This window comes from Rhea americana, unplaced genomic scaffold (genome assembly GCF_003343005.1).
Source record: "Rhea americana isolate MKP2758 unplaced genomic scaffold, rheAme1 scaffold_35, whole genome shotgun sequence".
In the NCBI taxonomy this organism is placed as follows: Eukaryota; Metazoa; Chordata; class Aves; order Rheiformes; family Rheidae; genus Rhea; species Rhea americana.
In genome coordinates, this window is record NW_028186479.1 from 1184965 (window position 1) to 1206759 (window position 21795).

Genomic DNA, 21795 nt, shown 5'->3' on the forward strand with positions numbered 1-21795 from the left:
AAAGGCCCAGCTTTCACAGCCGTTCCTCCTAGGGCAGGTGCTCCAGCCCTCTGATCATCCTCGTAGCCCTACACTGGACTCTCTCCASTAGCTCCATGTCTCTCTTGTACTGGGGAGCCCAGAACTGGACACAGTACTCAAGATGAGGCCTCCCCAGGGCTGAGTAGAGGGGCAGSATCACCTCCCTCGACCTGCTGGCAACAGTCTTCCTGATGCACCCAAGGAGACCATTGGCTTTCTTCGCCACAAGGGCACATTGCTGGCTCATGGTCAACTTGTCATCCACCAGCACTCCCAGGTCCTTCTCTGCAGAGCTGCTCTCCAGAAGGTCAGCCCCCAGCTTGTACTGGTGCCTAGGGCTATTTTTCCCTAGGTGCAGGACTCTGCACTTGMCCTCGTTGAACCTCAGGAGGTTCCTCTCTGCCCAGCTCTCCAGCCTGTCCAGGTCTCTCTGAATGGCAGCACAGCCCTCAGGTGTATCAGCCACTCCTCCCAGCTTGGTATCATCAGCAAACTTGCTGAGGAGGCACTCCATCCCCTCATCCGGGTCATTGATGAAAGAATTGAACAGGATGGGACCCAGTACTGAGCCCTGGGGTACGCTATTAGCTACAGACCTCCAACTAGACTCCATGCCACTGATGACGACCCTCTGAGCTCTGCCTTTCAGCCAGTTCTCAATCCACCTCACTGTCCACTCATCTAACCCACACTTCCTGAGCTTATCTGGGAGGATGCCGTGGGAGACGGTGTCAGAAGCCTTGCTGAAATTAAGGTACATGACATCTAGTGCTCTCCCCTCATCTACCCAGCCAGTCATTCCATCCTAGAAGGCTATCAGATTGGTTAAGCAGGATTTCCCCTTGGTGAATCCATGCTGGCTACTCCTGATCACTTTTTTTTTCCTCCATATGTCTGGAGATGACTTCCAGAATGAGCTGTTCCATCAGCTTTGCAGGGATGGAGGGGAGGCTGACCAGCCTGTAGTTGCCTGGGTCCTCCTTCTTGCCCTTTTTGAAGACACGAGTGACACTGGCTTTCTTCCAGTCCTCAGGCACCTCTCCAGTTCTCCAGGACCTTTCAAAGATGATGGAGAGCAGTCTGGCCACAACATCCGCCAGCTCCCTCAGTACCTGTGGGTGCATCCCATCCGGGCCCATGGATTTGTGGATGTCTAGCCTGCCCAGAAGGTCTCTAATCTGTATCCTCCTCAACCAAAGGAAAGTCTTCCCTTCTCCAGGTTTTCTCCTTTGYCTCCAGGCTCTGGGATTCACGAGGGCTGCCCTTAGCAGTGAAGACTGAAGCAAAGAAGGCATTCAGTAATTCTGCCTTCTCTGTATCCCTTGTCACCAGGGCCCCTGCCCCATTCAGTAGTGGGCCCACATTTTCCCCAGTCCTCCTCTTGCAACTGATGTATTTGAGAAGCCCTTCCTGTTGTCCTTAACATCCCTTGCCAGACTCAATTCCAACTGGGCCTTAGCCTTCCTCACCGCATCTCTACATACTCTGACTGCAATCCTATAATTATCCGAAGTAGGTTGTCCCCTCTTCCACATTCTGCGTACTTTCTTCTTAGAGTTTTGCCAGCAGCTCCTTGCTCACCCATGCAGGTCTCCCTTTGCTGAACTTTTCCTCCTTTGGATGTACCACTCTTGAGCTTGGAGGAAGTGATGTTTGAATACTAGCCAGCTCTCCTGGACCTCCCTTCCTTCTAGGGCCTTAACCCATGAGATTCCGCCAGGTAGGTCTCTGAAGAACCTGAAGTCTGCTCTCCTGAAGTCCAGGGTTGCAATCCTGCTTGTTGCCTCACTTCTTTCCTGCAGGATCCTGAACTCCACCATCTCATGGTCACTGCAGCCAAGGCTGCCCCCAACCTTCACATCTCTGACCAGTCCTTCTTTGTTGGTTAGGACAAGGTCCAGCAGGACACCCTTCCTTTTACACTCCTCCACCACCTGTGTCAAGAATTTCTTGATGCATTGCAGAAACCTCCTGGACTGTTTGTGCCTTGCTGTGTAGTCCTTCCAGCAGATGTCAGGGTGGTTGAAGTCCCCCATGAGAACCAGGGCCTGTGATGGTRAGGCTACTTTCTGCTGTCTGTAAAAGGCCTCATCAACTTCCTCTTCCTGGTCAGGTGGCCTGTAGCAGACACCCACAACCGTGTCCCCCTTGTTAGCCTGCCCTTTGATCTTCACCCATAAGCTCTCAACTGCCTCCTCTTCCACCTAGGCAGAGCTCGTTGCATTCCAGTTGCTCTCTCACATAAAGAGCAACTCCACCACCTCGCCTTCCTGGCCTGTCTCTCCTAAAAAGCACATAGCCATTCATGGCAGCATCCCAGTCATGTGAGCTATGCCACCACGTCTCTGACTGCAATGAGATCATAGCCCTGCGACCACACACAGATCTCCAGTTCCTCCTGTTTGTTCCCCATGCTGCATGCATTRGTATACAGGCATTTCAGAGAGGCAGTCATGCCTGCAGGTTTCCCAGGAAGGGAATGCATGCTGGTTTCCCAGCCATGTCCCACATGCACATCCCCAGCTGCACACACCTGTTAGAGGCCCCCCAACCCCGAGTTATGTTTTATTGATCTACCTCTCTCTGTAACTCTCCCCTTCCCCCTTCCTACCTAGTTTAAAGCTCTCTTTACCAGYTGGCCAACCTGTTGGCAGACATGTGCCCCGCTTGGTGAGGTGAATCCCATCTCTCCCCATCGGTTGTTGGTCTTCAAACAATGTCCCATGATCATAGAAACCAAAACTCCACTGCCAACCTCAGTGGTGCAGCCAGTTGTTAATTTGGAAAGTTTTTCTACTCCTCCTCCTATCCCTCCCCCTAATCAGCAGGGCCCATGAGAAGACCACCTGGGCTCCCAGACCCTTGACCACCATGCCCAAAGCCCTGAAGTCTTGTTTGATTGTTTCCAGTTTGCTCTCCATATCATTAGCAATCTCCTTGAAAGTGAATTAATACACACTTCTGGAGAGGTTCCAAGAGTTCCTTTTCAAGTCACCAAATGAGATGAGCTAGAAGAACAGACTGAAACAGTTTCAGATCTAAACTTAATGCTAGTATAGATCTTCCTATGACTACAAGAAAACTTTCACAAGTCAGTAATGATAAAATACTGCTGTCTGGAGTTTTCTAGTGATTGCAGCCAACAATTCCATTTTTCACCTTGCAAGATTTTAATATGGGAATTAACCCTCCCCCCCACACAAAAAAAATCGACATACTTATTTCCATCGTCATAGCTTATAAYTAATGCGCTCCTGAAAGAAGAGCTCTAGAGTTCACACAAATTTATCATCTAAAACACCCTGAACCTAAACAAACTCTTCTGACTAATCTCAGAAGAGAAGATATGAATAAAAGTTATTAACTGTACTTACATACCTTTCTCTTTTGTACAGGACAGGGAAAACTACTTATTCTCACTTTGGAACATTTTTCACTGACAAAAATCAAAATACATGCTTTCCCATTCCACCATTCAAAAGATTGATTTTCTTACAAAATAATTAAAATACTACAAGGATACGTATTACCATTACCAGAAATGATTCCCACTCCAGTGTGGGAATGTGCACCTAAATGAAGGTTCAGATATTAAAGAATCTTATGGGAATACGTTTTTCTGGTCAGGTGTTTCTTACTAGTCATTTGTCTGGATAGCCAGCTCTCTCTTAGGTTAGAGAATTCCACTTGATGACYACAGAGAGCGCCAGAGGCAGCCACAGAAAGAGGCAAGGCTGCGTGGCTAAGAGCAACATGAGTGCAGTGAGATGCTATCTCCTCTCAGTAGCAGTTATGTTGACTCAGCTGCTCATGAAACAAAAGGTTTGATTTTACCTTAATTTATCCATTGGCCACCTAAGATATGGCTATTTTCACATGCAGTAATAGAAGTGTTTAAACTGTTYCAAACAGTTTTAGCTTCTGCTTTGTCAGTCCATACCTTGTGTCATCACTGTGTTGTACTGACTTAAGCATTCCTGTGACAGGGCTATGAAAGACTGGGAAGGGGATTTGGCTGTACATTCCCATGTCATTCTTTGTGTTGAAGCACTGCAGCTGTTCCCGGGCTGCCACATGGTGAACTACTCCAGCTGAATGTCTGCTTCCTCTTAACCCTTTCCTTCCCACAACACACACATGCTTTTCCTGGGTCATSTTCCAGACAAAAGCAAGAGATGGAAACGAAAGAGGAGAGAGTTTAAACCTGCACTGAAGATTTAACTGCAGAAACAGGTATGGCAATGGTTTCAGTAGCTTTATCTAAAAGGCAGTGTTGTAAYCCCCACCCTCTTCTCTTCCCAACTTTATATTCCCACTTTCTGCCTCCTTTCAGTATTGGCCCACATCCACCTATGCAGCAAGCTGGTTCAGGGTGCTCAGCTGATGAGTKTTTGTTATTATTTTCCATTTTCAAGAGTGTTTCATTTTCTGCTAGCTTAACGCACTTAACCAGGCTTATTGTGTGGTCAGACAAACAAAACTGTCAGGTCAAGACAGAAAGCAGGAACACAGTGAAAGGAACAGAGCAAGAGCACGACTGCAGAAGCAACAAACAACTTTAAATCAAGTCACTTTAAACTTTCTAAATCACTTCCTACTCACTTTAAACTGTCTAAAGTGAAAGCAACCTGAAGTCACCTTTCCTCAGCTAGGAACAGCCTCTAAAATGGCTTTCCACTATGCAGAAGCACCAAGAGCCAATCCTCTCAAAGAACTACTAAATGTATTTACTGATAGTCTTCTAGCATTTCCCAAGTGTTAATTAAGCTTTAGAGTGCTCTACGTGACAGGCAAATAAATAAGCATTTAACATTAGATCATCTTATTTTTTCCCTCTGGCATCATAAATACCATCCAGGAATTATCATGCTTGCCTACTTCCTTTTCAAGCCAGTAAGAAATTAAATCTTAGATCCATCATCTAATACTTCATTTTGCTACATTAAGTTGACTCAACTCCATTTTTCTGCTGAGTGCAGGATTCTGAGGCAAATAATGAAGACTGACAGAATTCCATAATAATTTTCACTGATTGCATACTGAGGAATTTACAGTTCACCATGGAACTGACAGTACTGTATCTGCTTACACTGTCAGTATTTAAAGGGCATTATTACAGCCACAAGGACACTCAGCTTTCACAAAAGAATGCAAGTATCTTCCCTCTCCCCTCAGCCTCCACTCCCTCACTTTTGATTTTGCAGTTTACATCCCTTGTGGTGAGAAACAACTTCAATACCAATAGCAATCAATTTTTCAAAATTACAGCCTGATTGATAACCTCAAAAGTAAAGCTTTCCTTGGAGAGCTGTTTCATAAACAGTTTGTGTGTTCTTTTTATATAATTCTTTTCTGTGACAGCTCTGAAAAACAGTATGTATTAGCATGCTTAATGACCATAAAAAGCACAAGCCATCTGCAGTTCACTAGTTTTATTCCTTGAATTTCATACTCGCTGCAACATGCTGATTCATTTTAGTGACACATGTTGCACTTAAGGGAAAATAAATCTCTTATCTTGAGGCAAAAAAGTACAAAAACAACAACAACAAAAAAAGACTTACTCTCTAGTTCTTCTTTTTCAAAGTTTGTCTTGATAGTAGAGCTAATTTTGCCCATATCCACAACAGCTTCTTCATCATGACCCTGAAAAAACAAAACATGAATTTATATTAAGAAAACTCAATTAAAGCTAAAATAAAACTCCATTCTTTTAACAATATAATTTTTTAAGAATGACTGATTATTATGAAGTTCTGCATCTATCAAATTTGAATTCTTAAATCTTAAAATCCAGAAGCTCTTTATCAAAGAGTTCTCTAACATAATAGAAGCTCATCTCTTAAAGTGACAAAGTAAATGCCACAGAATATCTTCCCATCCAATTCCTCAAAACACTACTCTGAAGAAACACTTCTGAAGAACACTACTGAAGAAAAACATCTTACTACTTGTAGAAAACATTAAAACTAGTAAGCTATATGACATAACATTATAAAGCAAAATATGTCCTTATGTATTTGTTTAGATTCAACAGGGAAGATAATTCTTAACTTTTTGAACCCCATGAACAGAAATAATTGCTAATATATTTGAGATGCTCTTACAAGTTTAAAAATAGACTCAGCTGTCCTGACCAAAGCCAAAAAAGACAGATAAAATACACTTTAAAATTAAATTCTGACTGGTATCACAATAAATAAAAAGAGGGGAAAGAAAAGGGCACACAACACRAAAGCTGGACAGCTTGAAAAACTCACAAAGCAAATACTGTCTACAAAAACCTAAAACCATTTAAGAATACCAGTGAATAGAATCTGAAGTTTTTATAATGGAAAGACAGAGAGGAAATTCACCAGTACTCTAAATGTCACAGAACCTCCTTTTGCAAAGCTCTTGATTTCACCTTTTCAAGGATCAGGATATTCATTTCAGGAATGGGAAAAAAAAAAACGTAAAAATGGAGTGTTTTAGAAAGGTGACATAATTTTGCCACTACTGCCACGCTACAAAAGGAGCTCTGCATATGTGTTAGAAAATGATCAAAACTCTTCAACACTCCAGACAATGACAAATGAAAATTGCATGTGATTAAATCAAAGTTATGCCTGATGGGCAAATCCATAAAGTGTTACAAGGACCTATTATTACAACCAAGTGGCAGAAGTTTGGGAACTATCATATTAATAAAATCTAATCAAGATGGATGGGGGGGAAAATAAAAGTGAGAGGTGCTCCCTCCTCCTCTTCCAACACATCAAAATGAGATTCAAAAGCTTTCAAGCATTCCACTTCAAAATGTAACTGGTATCTGTCATCTCTTTGGTTAGTGTTTCTGGAGACAGGGGGAAACAGTGTGTGTTTGTGTGGGGGGGAAGCGGTTGTCCTAGCTCTTACCTCTACTGAAGATGTATTTTCCAACACAAGTTGAGGAAAAAAAAGAAAATGTACATGCATAAACCCTACAGAAAAAAAAAGAAGTCTAGAGGTAGCAGCATTAAAAGCCTTAAGTTTACAGTCTATTGGGGAATCAAAACACACACAGTAAAACACTTAACTCAAGCATACCTATGTTCAAATTTATTCCTACTACATTTATCTCAGTGACACAAAAACAGAAGATTATAGGACACACCAGCTTAGAGCCACATGTACGCACAAAGCTAACACATTACCAGAGAAATCAGAAATAAGTTTATATACATTACAAATTTATATACATCTGTATGCATTACAAATTATGCAGGTTATCTTAAATGTCTCAATTCGAGAGGGGAAAAAAAACCTGCTATTTGGAAAAGTGCCATCAAAACCTCTTCCATATCAACTTCTTGTATAACCATACAGGTATCTGGATCTGGTAACTACTAAAAAGTAATGTTTTTACTTTAATAAGTTTATTTTCTTAATTAAAAAGAAGAAATTTTGCCACACACACACACAGTAGAAAACTCGTATGTATAGTAAGATTTTGTTTTCCCCTTAGTAACATTCTAAAACTGTATTTGCTAATATTTATCATTCTTTGCATTTAGCACAGATGTATTTTACCAATTTTGTACATACAGAAGCAGCTTTCAAAACCACATCATGTGAAAGCAATGTCTTTTGAGATTAAATTACAGAAAGGCATGCATGCCCTTACAAACCATTCTATCACTATCTCAAGGTACTCAACATATGCAAAGACTCTTCCAAGAATAAACCATTAGCAACCACAAATAGCATACATGAAGAAAGCTTATCATTTATAGCCTCTGCTCAGAGAAACACAAAGTACCATTCTTAATGTAACCATTTGAGATGCCAATAGCAAATCCCACTATAAGATACTTTTACCTCAGGTCAAGCAAAAAGAAAAGTTCAAATAAGCTATAAAACTGACTTAAAGCTATAGTATTTTCCTTGCTAAAAATAAAGTCTGTAGGGCACAGGTTTCCAGTAATTGCAGAAGATCTACTATGTCAGTTTGAGATATAAGGGTGAGAGAAAACTGTTTCAGCTGTTGAGTCAAAACACATTCCATTCAGATTCATCTCCTTATTTATATAGACAAAAAAAGGTCATAAAGTGAGGTGGAATTATTTGAAACTAGTCCACTTCCCTTTTCTAAGCACCCAAAGAGAATGGCATCATCTTAGCAAGCATTCCTCTACAGTTTACCACAGATCTCATGTGAAATTCTACTTTCGGTAAACCCATAGATGCACAAAAGCAGATGAGTCAAAGTGAAGAAGTTTAAAACTAATTTGTACTGCATGTAACATCTCTCTTCAGTAAAAAAGATGGAATAATCAAGAAAAACACGCCCATGAAACAAAACTAATGGAAGCAGTAACCAAGCTGTCCCAGAGAGATTAAATCCAATGACAGCCTTCAGCTTTGGTTTGCTTTTTTACAAGGAGGTGGTCATTTATAATAATAAATGAAAACATAGAACAAAGATCCAGAGTACTTCAAGACAAAAAATTCCCAGAAACTAAACAGATTTTATTAAAATACACTACATTTACTTTTTCCTACCAAACAAATACCTGCAAAGGTCTCACAGATACAACCTTCCAGTGACCTTCATATTAAGCCTTATATACCTATCTTCTTTGTTGGTCTTCCAACTTTCCCTAGTGATTTTTGAACTCCATGAAAATGAAAACTTTAACTGTTGCAGGCCAGACAGACATTTGAATACTCTAGCAGAATCTTGCCAGGGTTCCTCTTAACATCTCTGATTTTCATAACCTTTTCAACCAAAGAGAAAAGAGTAATTTCCCTTTTACTTCAGTCAAACAAATATCCACAAATGTCTCACACTTGACTCATGTTATCAGTCATAATGACTGTTCAAGAACACTGCTATTTAGGGAAGGCTAGAATGCCCAAGGGTGACAAGAGTGCCTGCCTAGGTACATTTTCCATTTATCTGGAGAAGGGGAAAAAAAAAAAAAAAAAAAGAAAAAGTGTACTGTGTAGTGCATTGCTCACTAACTCCTGATAGTAGAAGGAAAATACTTATCTGGGGGAAAGAGAAAGAAATTCAAAACCATTTAGAATTTCTATCAAAATAGGACATTTAGGTGTCAGGCCATGCACAGCAAAAAGGACTGCATTTCTGAAGAGCAGCTCAAATCAGTCCAATTCTCTTTTCTCTAGAAAGCAGGCAACTCATTTAGGCAAAATATTAGAGATGTCTACAGCAGACTGAGCTCCAGCAACACAGAATGTTTGAATGGATGCCCAAATACAGGATTGTGACAAAGGATACGAATTTACAAGTTTGTGGTAGGATATTTACAATCTGAATACTTAATACCAAGAATAAGATGTTATGGGCTAAGACAAGTTTCTGTTAGTTTTTACACTTAAAACCAGACACTCAAACAAATACCTACTTACACATTTAGAACAATACACTTTTTGGATTTAAAGTATGAGAACTGTGTGTTTCATCAAAGCAGTATTGTTTTCAAATCAAGTCTAAATTGTGTGAAAAATTACAGGAAAAAAATGCAGGGATTAGCTTGACATCATCCGACAGCATGTATTAGTTACTGTCTGTTGGACTGGTACAAATATGACACACAGAAAAATAAATCTAAAGGAAACTTTCTACTGTCATCTGTACAATTGCTTCTCACCATGCAACTCATCTAACGTTATGCAGCCACATACACATTACAGACTCTAGACAGGCACGATGCCAAACTGCATTACTGAATAACCACCTACAAGACATGCATCTTGTTAGCAACACATTTTTTAAGGCATTTAAAATCTAATTCACTCAATTCTCTCATTCTGGTGATAGACAATGATCACATAAATGACTAATGCTGTTAATCAGCGGCACTGAGAATATTTTGCACATAAYATTTGAAACCATTACTTAGCTAAGACAATGCTCCTCTGCCCCATCTATCTCCCCTCAACACAGAAGTTCTTCTCCAGCACAGCTGGAGAACTAGCTGAAGCCCTAGAAAAGATAGCTCTGGTGTTTGCAGGAGGAAATAAGGCATAGGAGAGGACACACAAAAGATTTCTTCTAGTTGAATTCCTAAATATTTTGTTTTACTTCTCCAAACTGATTCTGCTTTTAAGTCAGAGGTAAATTGCATCTACCGTGGAGAGCAGAGCATCAAACATAGGTGGCTGCTTCCTTAAAAGACAAACAGAATATGAAAAAAAAAATCATTTATTTGCAGGGAAAAGTGAAGATATCATTCAGCCTGCTAAGTAGTATTTAACAGAACTGCACAAGTTGTTCCATAAATACATTTTAAATAAGTTATTTGGGGACAGTGTCACCTACAYGGCAAATTTTTTCTTCAGAATTTGCCGCAGTTGAAAGCGTGCTGAGTGTAAACRGGGCCTACTTCATTCTGTTGGCATACAATTTTTAGCTGGTCTTGCCCTTTAAACATACACAGATGAGAATAACATTAATAATAATTCCCAAACAGAACACTTTCCARTTTTAAAACAGGAAACAAACTGTTGCTGGATCCTCCTTGCTTTTATTTGCTGTGATCTCATTTGCACAGGAACAGCTGTTTTCCAGATTTCTTCCACCATCATAGCCATAGTTGCTGCCCAAGCAGTACTGACTCAAATACTGCTTAAGGTTTTGTTGTTRATGTTGTTGGTTTGTTTTGGTTGGGTTTTTTTCCCCCCTCTCTTTCCTGGGAATTTTATCTGTGGATACACAAATGCTCTTTTACACAACTATCCTCACATGTAAATGCTCCTTCCAGCGATACTCAGAGCCTTACAGGGAAGTTTGACACAGATTTCAGTAAGCCTGCAGCAATAATGAAATAAGCTAGGAATATTTCAAAATTTTTTTCTAGCTAACTAATCCTCTAACTAACTGCTCAGTTTATCCTCCCAAAAAAAAATGAAGTTTGAAAGACTCACAAGAACATAGGAACTATTACAAACACCAACTTTGGACAAATATGTGGCTACTTCAATAACTCTCCAGAATTTTTATTTACTTCTATTTCTTCAAAACTTTGTGGAAGACTGTAAGAAATGTGTGTGCTAAAAAGAACAACAATAATCTGCATTACTTGTGAGGAAAAAAGTTCTAAACAAGTCAATAGTTCAATGGATTTTGTTTCCTGCACAGGAAAATACTTCATTTTTATAAGTATTTTTGTTTCAGTAGTTCTACAAGACACTGACCAGGTCTCTATCATACTAAGGACTACACCTTACAAGACAAACCATGTCCCACATAAATCACGCATTAGTCTTTAGAGAATGAATACAAAGTCATGTACAAATCATAATGAAAACTGAAATAGGGAGAAAGAGGCAGGAAGAAAAGGAAGCAAAAGCACTGAAGAAAGACTTCTCAGTTTAYTGAAAAAAAAAAAAACACACAAACACAGAACAAACAGAAGACAAAGCGATGGCTTGATAAATACTGAGTTTAAGAGCAGTGACCAAAATGCAAGAATACATTCTACTAAAATCAAAAGTCTGTTTGAATTCACTGTTCTGTGAGCCAGATAAGGTAACACCATGCATAAAATTAGCAAGTACCATCTCCAGTCCAACATAGTATCAAGTCGCATATTTAACAATATAGCTATCATTTTATGAAGTTGARTTGTATCACTGCTAAACTTAATTCAATATATTAATTGCTCCATTCAGTTCAATTATTTCTAAAATTAAGGCCCCCCAAAAAAAATCAGTTGCCTAACAGCCAAACAGCTTAAATTTCTCTACATTTTAAAGCACAACCCTCAGAAAAATATATTTTATATACAATGCACACTTCAAAATTGAACAAGCCTACAAATACAGCATGCAAAATAGTAGAATTCTTACAGTAACCAGCTCAATGAAAGGAAACAAAAAAAAAAATCAGAACAGAATAGAATATTCCTTCTTACATTTAGAAAAATACACATTCTAAATTTGAGGCTTCAACAACTTTTTAATTAAGATACAGTTGTCAATTTAGCTAACACTTAAGCAGAAATGCCGTGCGTGCACATGTATGTTCATCCATCTGTCCGTCTTGGAATTAGAGATATGGAACAGGGAAAGGACAAAATGTTGTGCAAGTCTCGTGCTTACAAGAGTTCGATAAAAACAAAATGTTAACACAGAAAACCATCTATGTATTCCTAAAATGTTAACAGAAATCTAGTAACTACTTCAAGGAACATTTTGCTTCCTATCTCTTAGCTGAATATGCAGGAAATATATCTTTGCCTTGTCTTTTAAATGCCAAGAAAGCAGATTACCTTTGAATACTAAATCAGCTTTAACTAGTAGCAACTTAAGTAACAGTCCCTACTGACACACGTATGCCTCAGAGTTCTGTGTCCAGAGTTGAAGGCAGCAGCATACTTGAAATCAGAAATCAATAGGTGTACTACAGAGCCTCTAAGAAACAAGATCATTGCAATTAGATTCATTTTAAAGTGTCTAAATGAAACTTGATTATGTTCACAAAAGGAATATGGTAAGTTTAGTGATCTTTTTAAAAAGAAAGAAAAAAAAAACCCACCACATTCTAGCCTCTTTTGAGTCCAATGGAAACTAAAATCTTTGGGGTGGAATTTTCCTAAAACTTAACACTTTAAAGTAGTTTCCTGTTACACACTGTATTTGCAGTTAAATGCCAGTGATAAAGGCTACCCATTCAAGAACGAAATAAGAGCTCATAACACTATTAAACTCCTAGAACTATTAAAGTTCACTGCTTCAGTGGAAGGAGTTCTATAGCTTTAACACCTAAGTCTGAAGAACATTACCTCCACAAACATTTTGTCTGAGTTACAAACTCATCAAGTTCACTGGGGTTTTTCTGGGTTTTTTTTTTTTTGTTTTGTTTTGTTTTGTTTTTAAGATAAAGATGTCAAAAGGAACAATCACTAGGCTATTTCAAGATTTGTCACCAGAAACTTCCCCACTATACTTGCAGAGAATTGCTCACAAAACAACTCGTAAAGCCATAGTCAGTGACCTTCAAATTAAGAAAAACTGAGTCAAAAAATATTCAAAAAAAAAATCTTAAAATCTGGCAGCATACTCTGACTTTAAAAGCATATTTTCTTTTCAGATAAGGCCATTTAGTACAATTAAACACATTTCTAGTTACACAGAAATTATCTCGTATATAACAGAAGTAATACTTTAAGTAGAGCTTTCTACCACCAGACCCTTCAGAGATTTCTTCCATAACTAACGAGCCCAACACAGTCCAGCACTCTGAGATGCAAGTTGCTAAATATCACTGTATCAAAACACATTCAAGCTATTAAGTTATACAGTTGCTATTTACATACAGGTTGCATTTTCTTCCCTGGGTGAGCTTCTTCCATGCTAATACGTAGAAGTGGAGAATGCCCTTGTACAAGACACTGTAATGAATCTCCCAAGATACCAGCGACTGTGCATACATGACTGCTTTAGCTCACTCTGTTTTACACAGATGTACTCTGGAAAATTGCTCCCCAGTCGCACAGCCAATCGCTATCTCGCAAGTCTCCTTCATCTCCCAAGCCACTGATTACAGCTACCACAGGGTCACACAASAGCAGAATGGGCAATACAGCATGCCTTCAATTCCAGCTTAGAGAATACCAAAAAAGGAACTGAAAGAGTTTGAGACTTAACATTTTCTGCAACAACAGCAGTCATGAACACCACCAATGGTGTATTTTTTTTCAGATCCAAGACTTCATTAGCACTATGAAGTAAAAGCATGTTTGTACTTAGCTCCTAGAATGGAACAACCCACAAGTCAAAACATCTGCTAAGTGTGTTTATAGCCATTACTGATCCTTCACTGAATATTCATTCCGAAGTTTTTCCAACAAAAGCCATATATATGCAAAATAAATCAAGGATTATAAAAAAAAAAAATCTTCTTGCATATTTTTTTTTCCTGTGAAGAGGTAAAAAAATGCCGTGCTATTAGCAGTAATTACTTACATGCCTCCTTCCAGATTAAGATAGGACTCTCACCTTCAGATAYGATACAAGTAGCTCTTAAAAGAGATTTTTTTGTTTGCTTAAAGCAAACACCTTAGGAAAATGTATCCTCTAGTCTACCATATCAAATTCAGAGCTTCATTTCACTCTGTCATCACTGCCATACCTAAACCTCCTTGTTCCTCCATAAAACACACAGGCTCTTAATGGCATTATCAATAATTTAACTTTTATGGCATAACATCACCTTCCTCACTCCTTTTTCTTTTTTCATTCATACTTCTTGAATGTTGAGAATTCTAGTATTGCTGAACTCCCAAACCCTCCCAAAGAAAAAAAGAACAGAACAACTTGAGCAAAACAAAATAACACACTGTTTATAAATTTGGATTAAATGTTACCAAAGAATATACTATGCAACTCTAGAGATGTTATTTATCACCTACTAATTCAGAAACGAGAAGAGACTTTAAAAGTGGTTTGTTCCTATTTCTGTAAATAGGTGCTGACATTAAAAYTAAGCTGTCATCTTTTCCTTCTAATGAATCTTCTATCCTTCAAGCTACCAAAGCCACCCCTCCCCCCCCGCTATGTGTAATGCTCGTAAACTAAACACTTCACAAAGGAAGAACAAGTTAAACAAAAATACCAGATATCCCAGCTCCTGGTTCTCTTTCAATTCAGCATCCTCAGTCAAGTCTAATCTTTTCCTCATGTGGACCAAAGATTTATACAGAGTCCTTCAGCCATTCAGACAAGTACTTAAACAGCTATGCTCCATGTATTCTGGGTTGGCTCTCCTAGATTTTAAAGTAGTCTTCCTTTGCATAAATCCATATGAAAACAAAGTATTTAAATTCCTACACCATGCAGAGAGTGCAAACTTGGTTTGAGTCTTTTGGTTAGGGGAAGGAGGGGCCAGTTCTTTTGGAACAGAAGGCAAGGATTTTTGGTTTTTTTAAGTTTTGGAAAGCATACATACTTAGATTGGGACCTTAAAAATCACTGAAGAAGTTTACTGAAATYTTACTGAGATCTAGTCTGCAGTCAAACAATTGCTAGGTAATAGTCACTCAGTCTTGAGACAAAATAAAGAAGAAAAACCCACACACTCAAAAGCTACTTATTTTAAGACACAGAAAATAAAGAAACATGCATATAGAGAGCGCCAAGCTCAAAAGCCAACATTCTAAAACAATAAACAAGTCTTTCAATAGCACTGAGATTCCCCCCCTCCCCAAGTCCCACAACAAAAATGCTTTGTGTGATAAAAGTCTGCTCTTACCTAAGAATAAATACCTGGGAAAAGCTTCACATTAGATAAGGAACAATGCAGCAATTTAAAACTGCTACTGTCTCAACATGCTTAACTACAGAAGTCAGTACTCTAAAACAAATTGTAGTCAAATATATTCAAAATTATCATGTCCTTGAACATTCTGTGGCAACACTGTGAGAACTCAGCAAAACAACTTGTGCTGCAGCAAGATTTCAACCATATGCTGTGATAATAACAAAAATCTATAAAATGTGCATAAGGGGTCATTATTTAAAAAAAAGGAAATATATGTGTATTTCATGATAACTTCTATCTTTCCTTCTCAATTTTCACTTTTAAACTCCTTCAAGTACCACTTATTTCAGGTTATTTCCAGTCATAAAAGCACTGTCTTAAAAAAACAGATCCAGAAAGTGTTTTAGTTGTAGTCAACCTATCTCCAGACAGAAAGAGGTATTTATGAGCGCCTAGCTCTTTGCACAAATTTTAACCTTTTGAAAGTAATATATAGTCTTTAATCTCCTCACAAGCAGTATACAGACTTTGATTAAAAAAAAAAAAAAAATTACCTAAAGCAGGACTAATTCCTGCCCAAAACCCTTTGTTAACCATCYGGCAGGGCACAGAAAACTACAATGGATTAGAAGAGCAATTTTCATGCCACTTGCTATAACTAGCTTCTGGAGTATTAAAATTCAATTAAAATACACCCTATTACATCTTACAGAAACACTACTGTTAATGCATCCCCAAAAAAAAAAAAAAAAAAAAAAAAAAAAAAAAAAAAAAAAAAAAAACCAAACAGCATTGCAGCCACAGGTTCCTATCCTCCAGATTTTGCTGTAAAAATGAAAGGGCAACTATTACCCCAGCCAGTGAACTGCTTTATTGCAGGGTTTGCAGTCTGTAGAAAACAGAGCTGTGCTYGATCTAACTTTCTAAGTCAGCAGGGCACAAGCATGTTTTTTATTCAAAGTCAAGCAGCTTTACTAGGCAGTATTTGCCACATTAGCTTAAACACAGTGCTTTCAGACTGAAACTGGTTGGCACCTGGCCAGCTCWAAGCACATAGAAACTGAGTGGCGGTGTGCTTGCAAGAGGCCCTACTGACATACACATGTCTAGCCTTACAAATTAGTAGATCTGGTATGAGCTTTCTGCTAATATTTTAAAATCTTGTGTTTGAGGGAGGGATGTAGAGCTGCATCCACAACCCAAACTCAACCCTTCCTTATATGAGGGAGTCATACGAAGTGAACATTATGTTCTTTTCTAACAAAATAGTCCATGCAATCAAGGGGATCTTCTTTTCAATCCAATTGGGGGGGGGGGAAGTGGAGGGAGCAAAGCTCAGCTCATTGCTAGTTTTCTTCATGATTCTAGAAGAATGGAATGTTTCTCTAGAAACAAATATTAAAAACAAGAACTCCTTATCCATGCGACAATACTTCTAGATGAAGTTTTTCAAGGGGGGAAGRGGGGAGTGTAGCAGGGAGAGGAGACCTCAGAAGAGGTACAATATGCTGGAGATTGCATGAAACAAAAGTCTAATATTAGTATGTCAAAATATCACTAAAGATGCTCTTGTAGGACTTCTTTATTAAATGGGAACCTACCAACTCATAGGAAGCTGTTTTTCTGTTTTCTGTGTAAGTTCTCTGTTACACATGAATTAAATATAAGCTCCCAGAAGCTGCTATTCTCTCTTAGCAAGGGAACGCAAAATTGGTTTAGACAGCGGTTCATCATYTAATGAAAGAAAAATCATCCATTTGGGAATATTGTTTTGCCTACCTAAGACTTTTTAAAGATRCAACTTCTGCAAAACAGCTAATTCCCCAGAGGTGCATCAAAATAACATGCTTCAGCTTGCTTCACTTTGTATCAACACGTATGAGTGGAACTGAGTGCTTGCAAAAATCCAAAATAATCTGAGTAGATGCTCTCTAGCATATTGTCCTACTGCCCAACTCCAGAATTTCTCAGGACACTGCAAGCCAGCTGCCACAAGCCACTAGTATTCTGAGACAGCGCCAGGAAATCCACTAATTTGAATCCTCCTAACATCACACAACTGTACATCATTTCAAGAATTGCAAATTTATTGTCTAGAGAAGATACTGCTGAACTCTGACTTGAAGAGTCATCAGCAGCCAGATTAGCAYGCACTCTGTGCAGACAACTTTGATAATCACCTTGCAAATCCTGATCTGGACATGAAATGAYTGGGGGGTGGGAGGGGAAGAGAAGTACATCAATTTTCAGAGTAGCTTATTTGGTGTAACATTATCTCTGGGCTCAAAAACACTCCAYTGTAGTGACAAACGGGAAAAATTCACTGTGTACAACCAGAACAATGACAAGAGYTTCACTTCAACATGTATGAATGCATGATCACCCTGCAAATGGCAATGAGCCATTTGTGTAAACTAATACATTTGTGTGTGAGAGTTTAAAAGAAGAAAGTAGTTTTACAAATTCAAAGCTCCTCCCTTTACAATTACAACATATCTTTCATCATTTGCTTTTATATAAAACTCATCTCTAGGCAACTTGGCAGATTTGAGAGACATTCTTTTTTTTTGTTAATTCCAGGTAAGTCTTAAATCACTACACAAGAACTACAAATCAGGATTGTTTTAATACTATTAAGGACATCTTACCAGGGTCAAATCTTTAAATGTTCTGCAACCACCTGTGCAAAGTTTAAGCATCCTTATCCTGGAATAAACAGACGGCACAGAAATGAACAGCTGATGAGTCTGTGTGAAACAACATAATATGGAACAAAAAAAAAATGTGTTTTGTACTGACATCACTTGAAGCTCAGGCATGCAGAARCCTTTCCCTGATAGTAGATCTTCAGGAGGGAAAAAAAAATGAAGTCAAATTACAGTTAGGATAGAATCTTCAAATACCACTGAATCAAACTGCTCCTWTGTAAAATGAATGGTTCCTTAACAAGAACACCAAATATCAACAGCTAATAAATAAAAACTTGACTCTTTCAATGAATACTATACTTTTTGAATGGCTATTCATCTACATATCTTTTCTTTCAAGAAAAATGAAAGATCATGAATCTCAACAATTTAGATAAATTCAAGACCTAACTCTCTACCTTCAGCTTTCCCCATCTCTTCAATTCTCCTCTCTATATATATAACTGCATCCCAGTCATGGAGGGATTACCATCACTTCTAACTATTTGTTTTCTYTTGTAAGGCATTGAGATCATCCTGCTAGTAAAATCAAATATCTGACAACACATTTACTCTTATCACAAAGAAAAATCACTACCTACAAATCAAAGCTCTGCAAGCAGTAAGAGGAAGGTAAAGAAACATATTTAACATCCAAAGCAGGACTACTAACAAAGTAGGAAGTGTCAGCACTCCAAGATTCTATTTGCTGGTGCACAGCATTTCTCTTTAAAAAGAAAGTAGACAGGAAAGAAGTAAAACTCTGGACCTGCTAATGACCATRACAATTTAAACAGCAGAATTTCACCATAATTTGTTACATTCCAAATAGGGCAACGTACAGGATTCAGATGTTGTTGTTCGTAGATTATTTTAAATACAAAATAAATTCCACAAATTACATCTCTTGTATTACTTTGAATAACTTCAACAAATCTGAAATCTCTGTATTTCACGAATACCAGTCATCAGACTGTTACCAGTGTTACATGCTAACCACCAAGCTTAGTAAGCCTCCACCATGACAAATTCACAACTACCAAAAAGAAAAAATTTCTAGCAACTCAAGTATATTTTATTAACAAGGTAGAGATAAMAGAAGGCTGTTAGTGCCTTCCTTGTGCTACCACTGCCACTCACATGAACTAACAACAAACCGTAACAGGGAAGTGATCCAGCAAACAACCCTAAAATATTCTTGCTACTTCAGCTCTGAAGCCATTCATTACAGGGTCAGGCACTGCTGGTACATTGAAGAGGTGAGAATATTTCGCCTGAGCTGCAGAAGGGCAGGACCACAGCAACTCCAGCAACTGACTTCATCTGTTGTAGAGCCACAAATACTGTAGTTTTACATCCAAACTTGAATCAAATTAACAGCTTGCTGCCACTGAAACAGAGATACACCACTYGTGCCACTTTCCCCTCTTCTCACAATTTTCTAGCCAGACATTATAACAGCCCTGCCTTATGTTAGATCTSATTCTTTCCTGGTCTTGGAATAAACATAACTCAGTAATATAATTTCAGAAAACTAACCCAGAAAAAAAGGGTTGGCTTAAGGGGTGGAGCAGGAGAGTAGAAGAACGGGCAGGTGCTTCACAAGTTAAATCAGCTTACAGAGAAGGGTGGAGTGAAGAAGATGAGACCTCCTTGAGAGGCCACAAAAATATTAGTTCAGCTCAGCCTTAGAATGTAACTATATCCTGAAGACACATAGTTTCTTGCCAAATTCTTCCGTTTTCCTCCCGCAAGTCACAGTACAATACATATAAGTCTGAAATAGCTTTTATAAARGAAGATGTTGTCAGACAGAAAGCTAGCAGAACTTTAAAATTCCAGGAGCTAGCCTAATCTCCTTTRGCAGGATCACTGAAAGCATTAATTTTCAAAAGGGAACCCCCTTTTATTTCTCATTTGCTTTGTTGAACAAAATTAAAGGCTATATAGCTGAGCTTGTTCTGTTTCTATTTTTAAAAATCAAAAAGGCTTATTTTCTGATACAGTAAGAAACAATGTTTTGCGTTGTCTGACTAGGAGGCTCTGGTTTAAAAGCAAGGTGTTGACTCATACAATAGAATATCTAAACTATGGCCTGCGTTTTATACGTGAGTTCAACTGACAACAGGCGAGGAAAAAAAAAAGAAGAGATCTAAAAAAAGTTAACTACAGAAGAAAATCTATCTTTCTTAAATTTAATGCACCCTTTATCTCCAAAGACAGCCATTAAAAGTTTTGTTAATGCTTCTTTCATCTTATTTTGAGAAGCAAAGGAATCTACAAGATAATAATTTTAAAGACCTATACATTACTCTTCTTTATAATAATATAAACGCTCATGCTGCAGGACTTATTAAAAACTCATGACTTGAAAGGTTATTTAATAAATAAAAAAGGTTAATGCATCCAACATGTGAAACAAATTAGAATATTCTGATTTAACAAACATTTAGAACTGTCCATTTTAGAGAGCACTAACATTTAAACTTCATTTGCATGGAGTTTTAACCAGCCAAAAAATATCAGAAAAGGTGCTTTCTGAAGTTACCCAAACAATATATAAACAATTTTAATCATTTTAGAATAAGCAACAGAAGTTACTTCTCTTGCTAACGTAACCAGAGTCAGACCACAGTTCCATGTAGTGCTTAGTCTGTACATCACCACCAAACAGTACAAATACGATCTGAAGGCAAGATGGATTTCAAGTGAAATTAGAAAACACAAYGCAGAGGTTAGAAGGCTTTTGGCTTCTACAATGGCTTCAGGAAGACAGACAATATCCATCCTTTGCCTAAAGCCTACCAATAAAAAGTCTATCATCATTTTCTTTTAAAGCATATTTAAACTTAGAGAGYAAGCTTACACCAGACCCATGCTCACTGAGATGCAACCAGGGCATTTTTGATACAGCTCTAGGAATCACAAAACTGGCTTCAACATACCAAGTCATGCCCTCAGATACAAACCCTTCTCCTGCAATCTGTACCAGAACATGAGATCCAGCAGCTTTAAGATGTTCCTTATGAGCATAAGTAACCTCATTAAAAGACAGAAAAAGGAAAAACTAAAATACAAAGCTAAATATACAGTAAACCAAACATTATGACAAAGAAATAAAAGACATTGTTAAGACCAGAGACATAAAAAAAAAAAAAGAACACACCACCACCACACATCCCCACAAACACACACAAACAACCAAACCACACTGAACATCTAAAGCTTATATTAGCACATAGCTTCCAGCAGAATGAATATGCTATACTCAAGGGCTTCAGGAACTGAATCTGGACATTTGCAATTGAGTATTTTAAAGCTAGTAGGGAGTTCTGAATGCTTAAAAAAAAAACAAACACACACACACACAAAGATCAGACAAGAGAGGAAGAAAAATGAAAAAAAAATGCATGTAGTATCTAAGGAGTTAGAAATCAAGTCTCCAGAGTAAGTGTTTCTTTCAGATTTACTATTAAATCACTATTAAATCTCTAGGGAAGCTAAGCACACAGAAGCTAAGACTTGCTTTAACTGTGACATTAAAAAAAAAAAAGAAAAAGAAAAAAAGAAAAAAAATCAACACCACCTTAAAGTTTTGGGGGATGCATCACTACATCAAGCAAATTTTTGTAATCAGGTATCTTAATGACACATGTATGCAATATAACTTAAAATGTTTCCTTTTTTGATACATACTCAATAGAACTTTTTCTTAAAGCAACCAAAAGCAATACAACAAGATATTATTTCATGATTCTAAAAGATTTATTCCACCTCAGTTTGATACAAAAAGAACAAAACAAAAAAAGAAAGAAATAAGCAATATGAGAAAGAAGAGTC

The 21795-nt window shown here is 38.0% G+C and overlaps 1 protein-coding gene across 3 annotated transcripts in view; it reads right to left on the reverse strand.

Annotated features, from left to right (window-relative positions):
* The window catches only part of SLC4A7 (solute carrier family 4 member 7), a 72395-nt gene extending 58959 nt beyond the window's left edge, over positions 1-13436 (reverse strand). For all 3 annotated transcript variants that reach the window (XM_085311781.1, XM_085311779.1, XM_085311780.1), the window contains exons 1-2: positions 13326-13436; positions 5586-5667 (exon numbers count right to left, since the gene is read on the reverse strand). In XM_085311781.1, coding sequence (XP_085167907.1) covers positions 5586-5667; positions 13326-13361 — 118 coding nt within the window. In that variant the 5' untranslated portion in view covers positions 13362-13436. The remainder of the gene's footprint in view (positions 1-5585; positions 5668-13325) is intronic.
* Positions 13437-21795: the final 8359 nt, after the last annotated feature.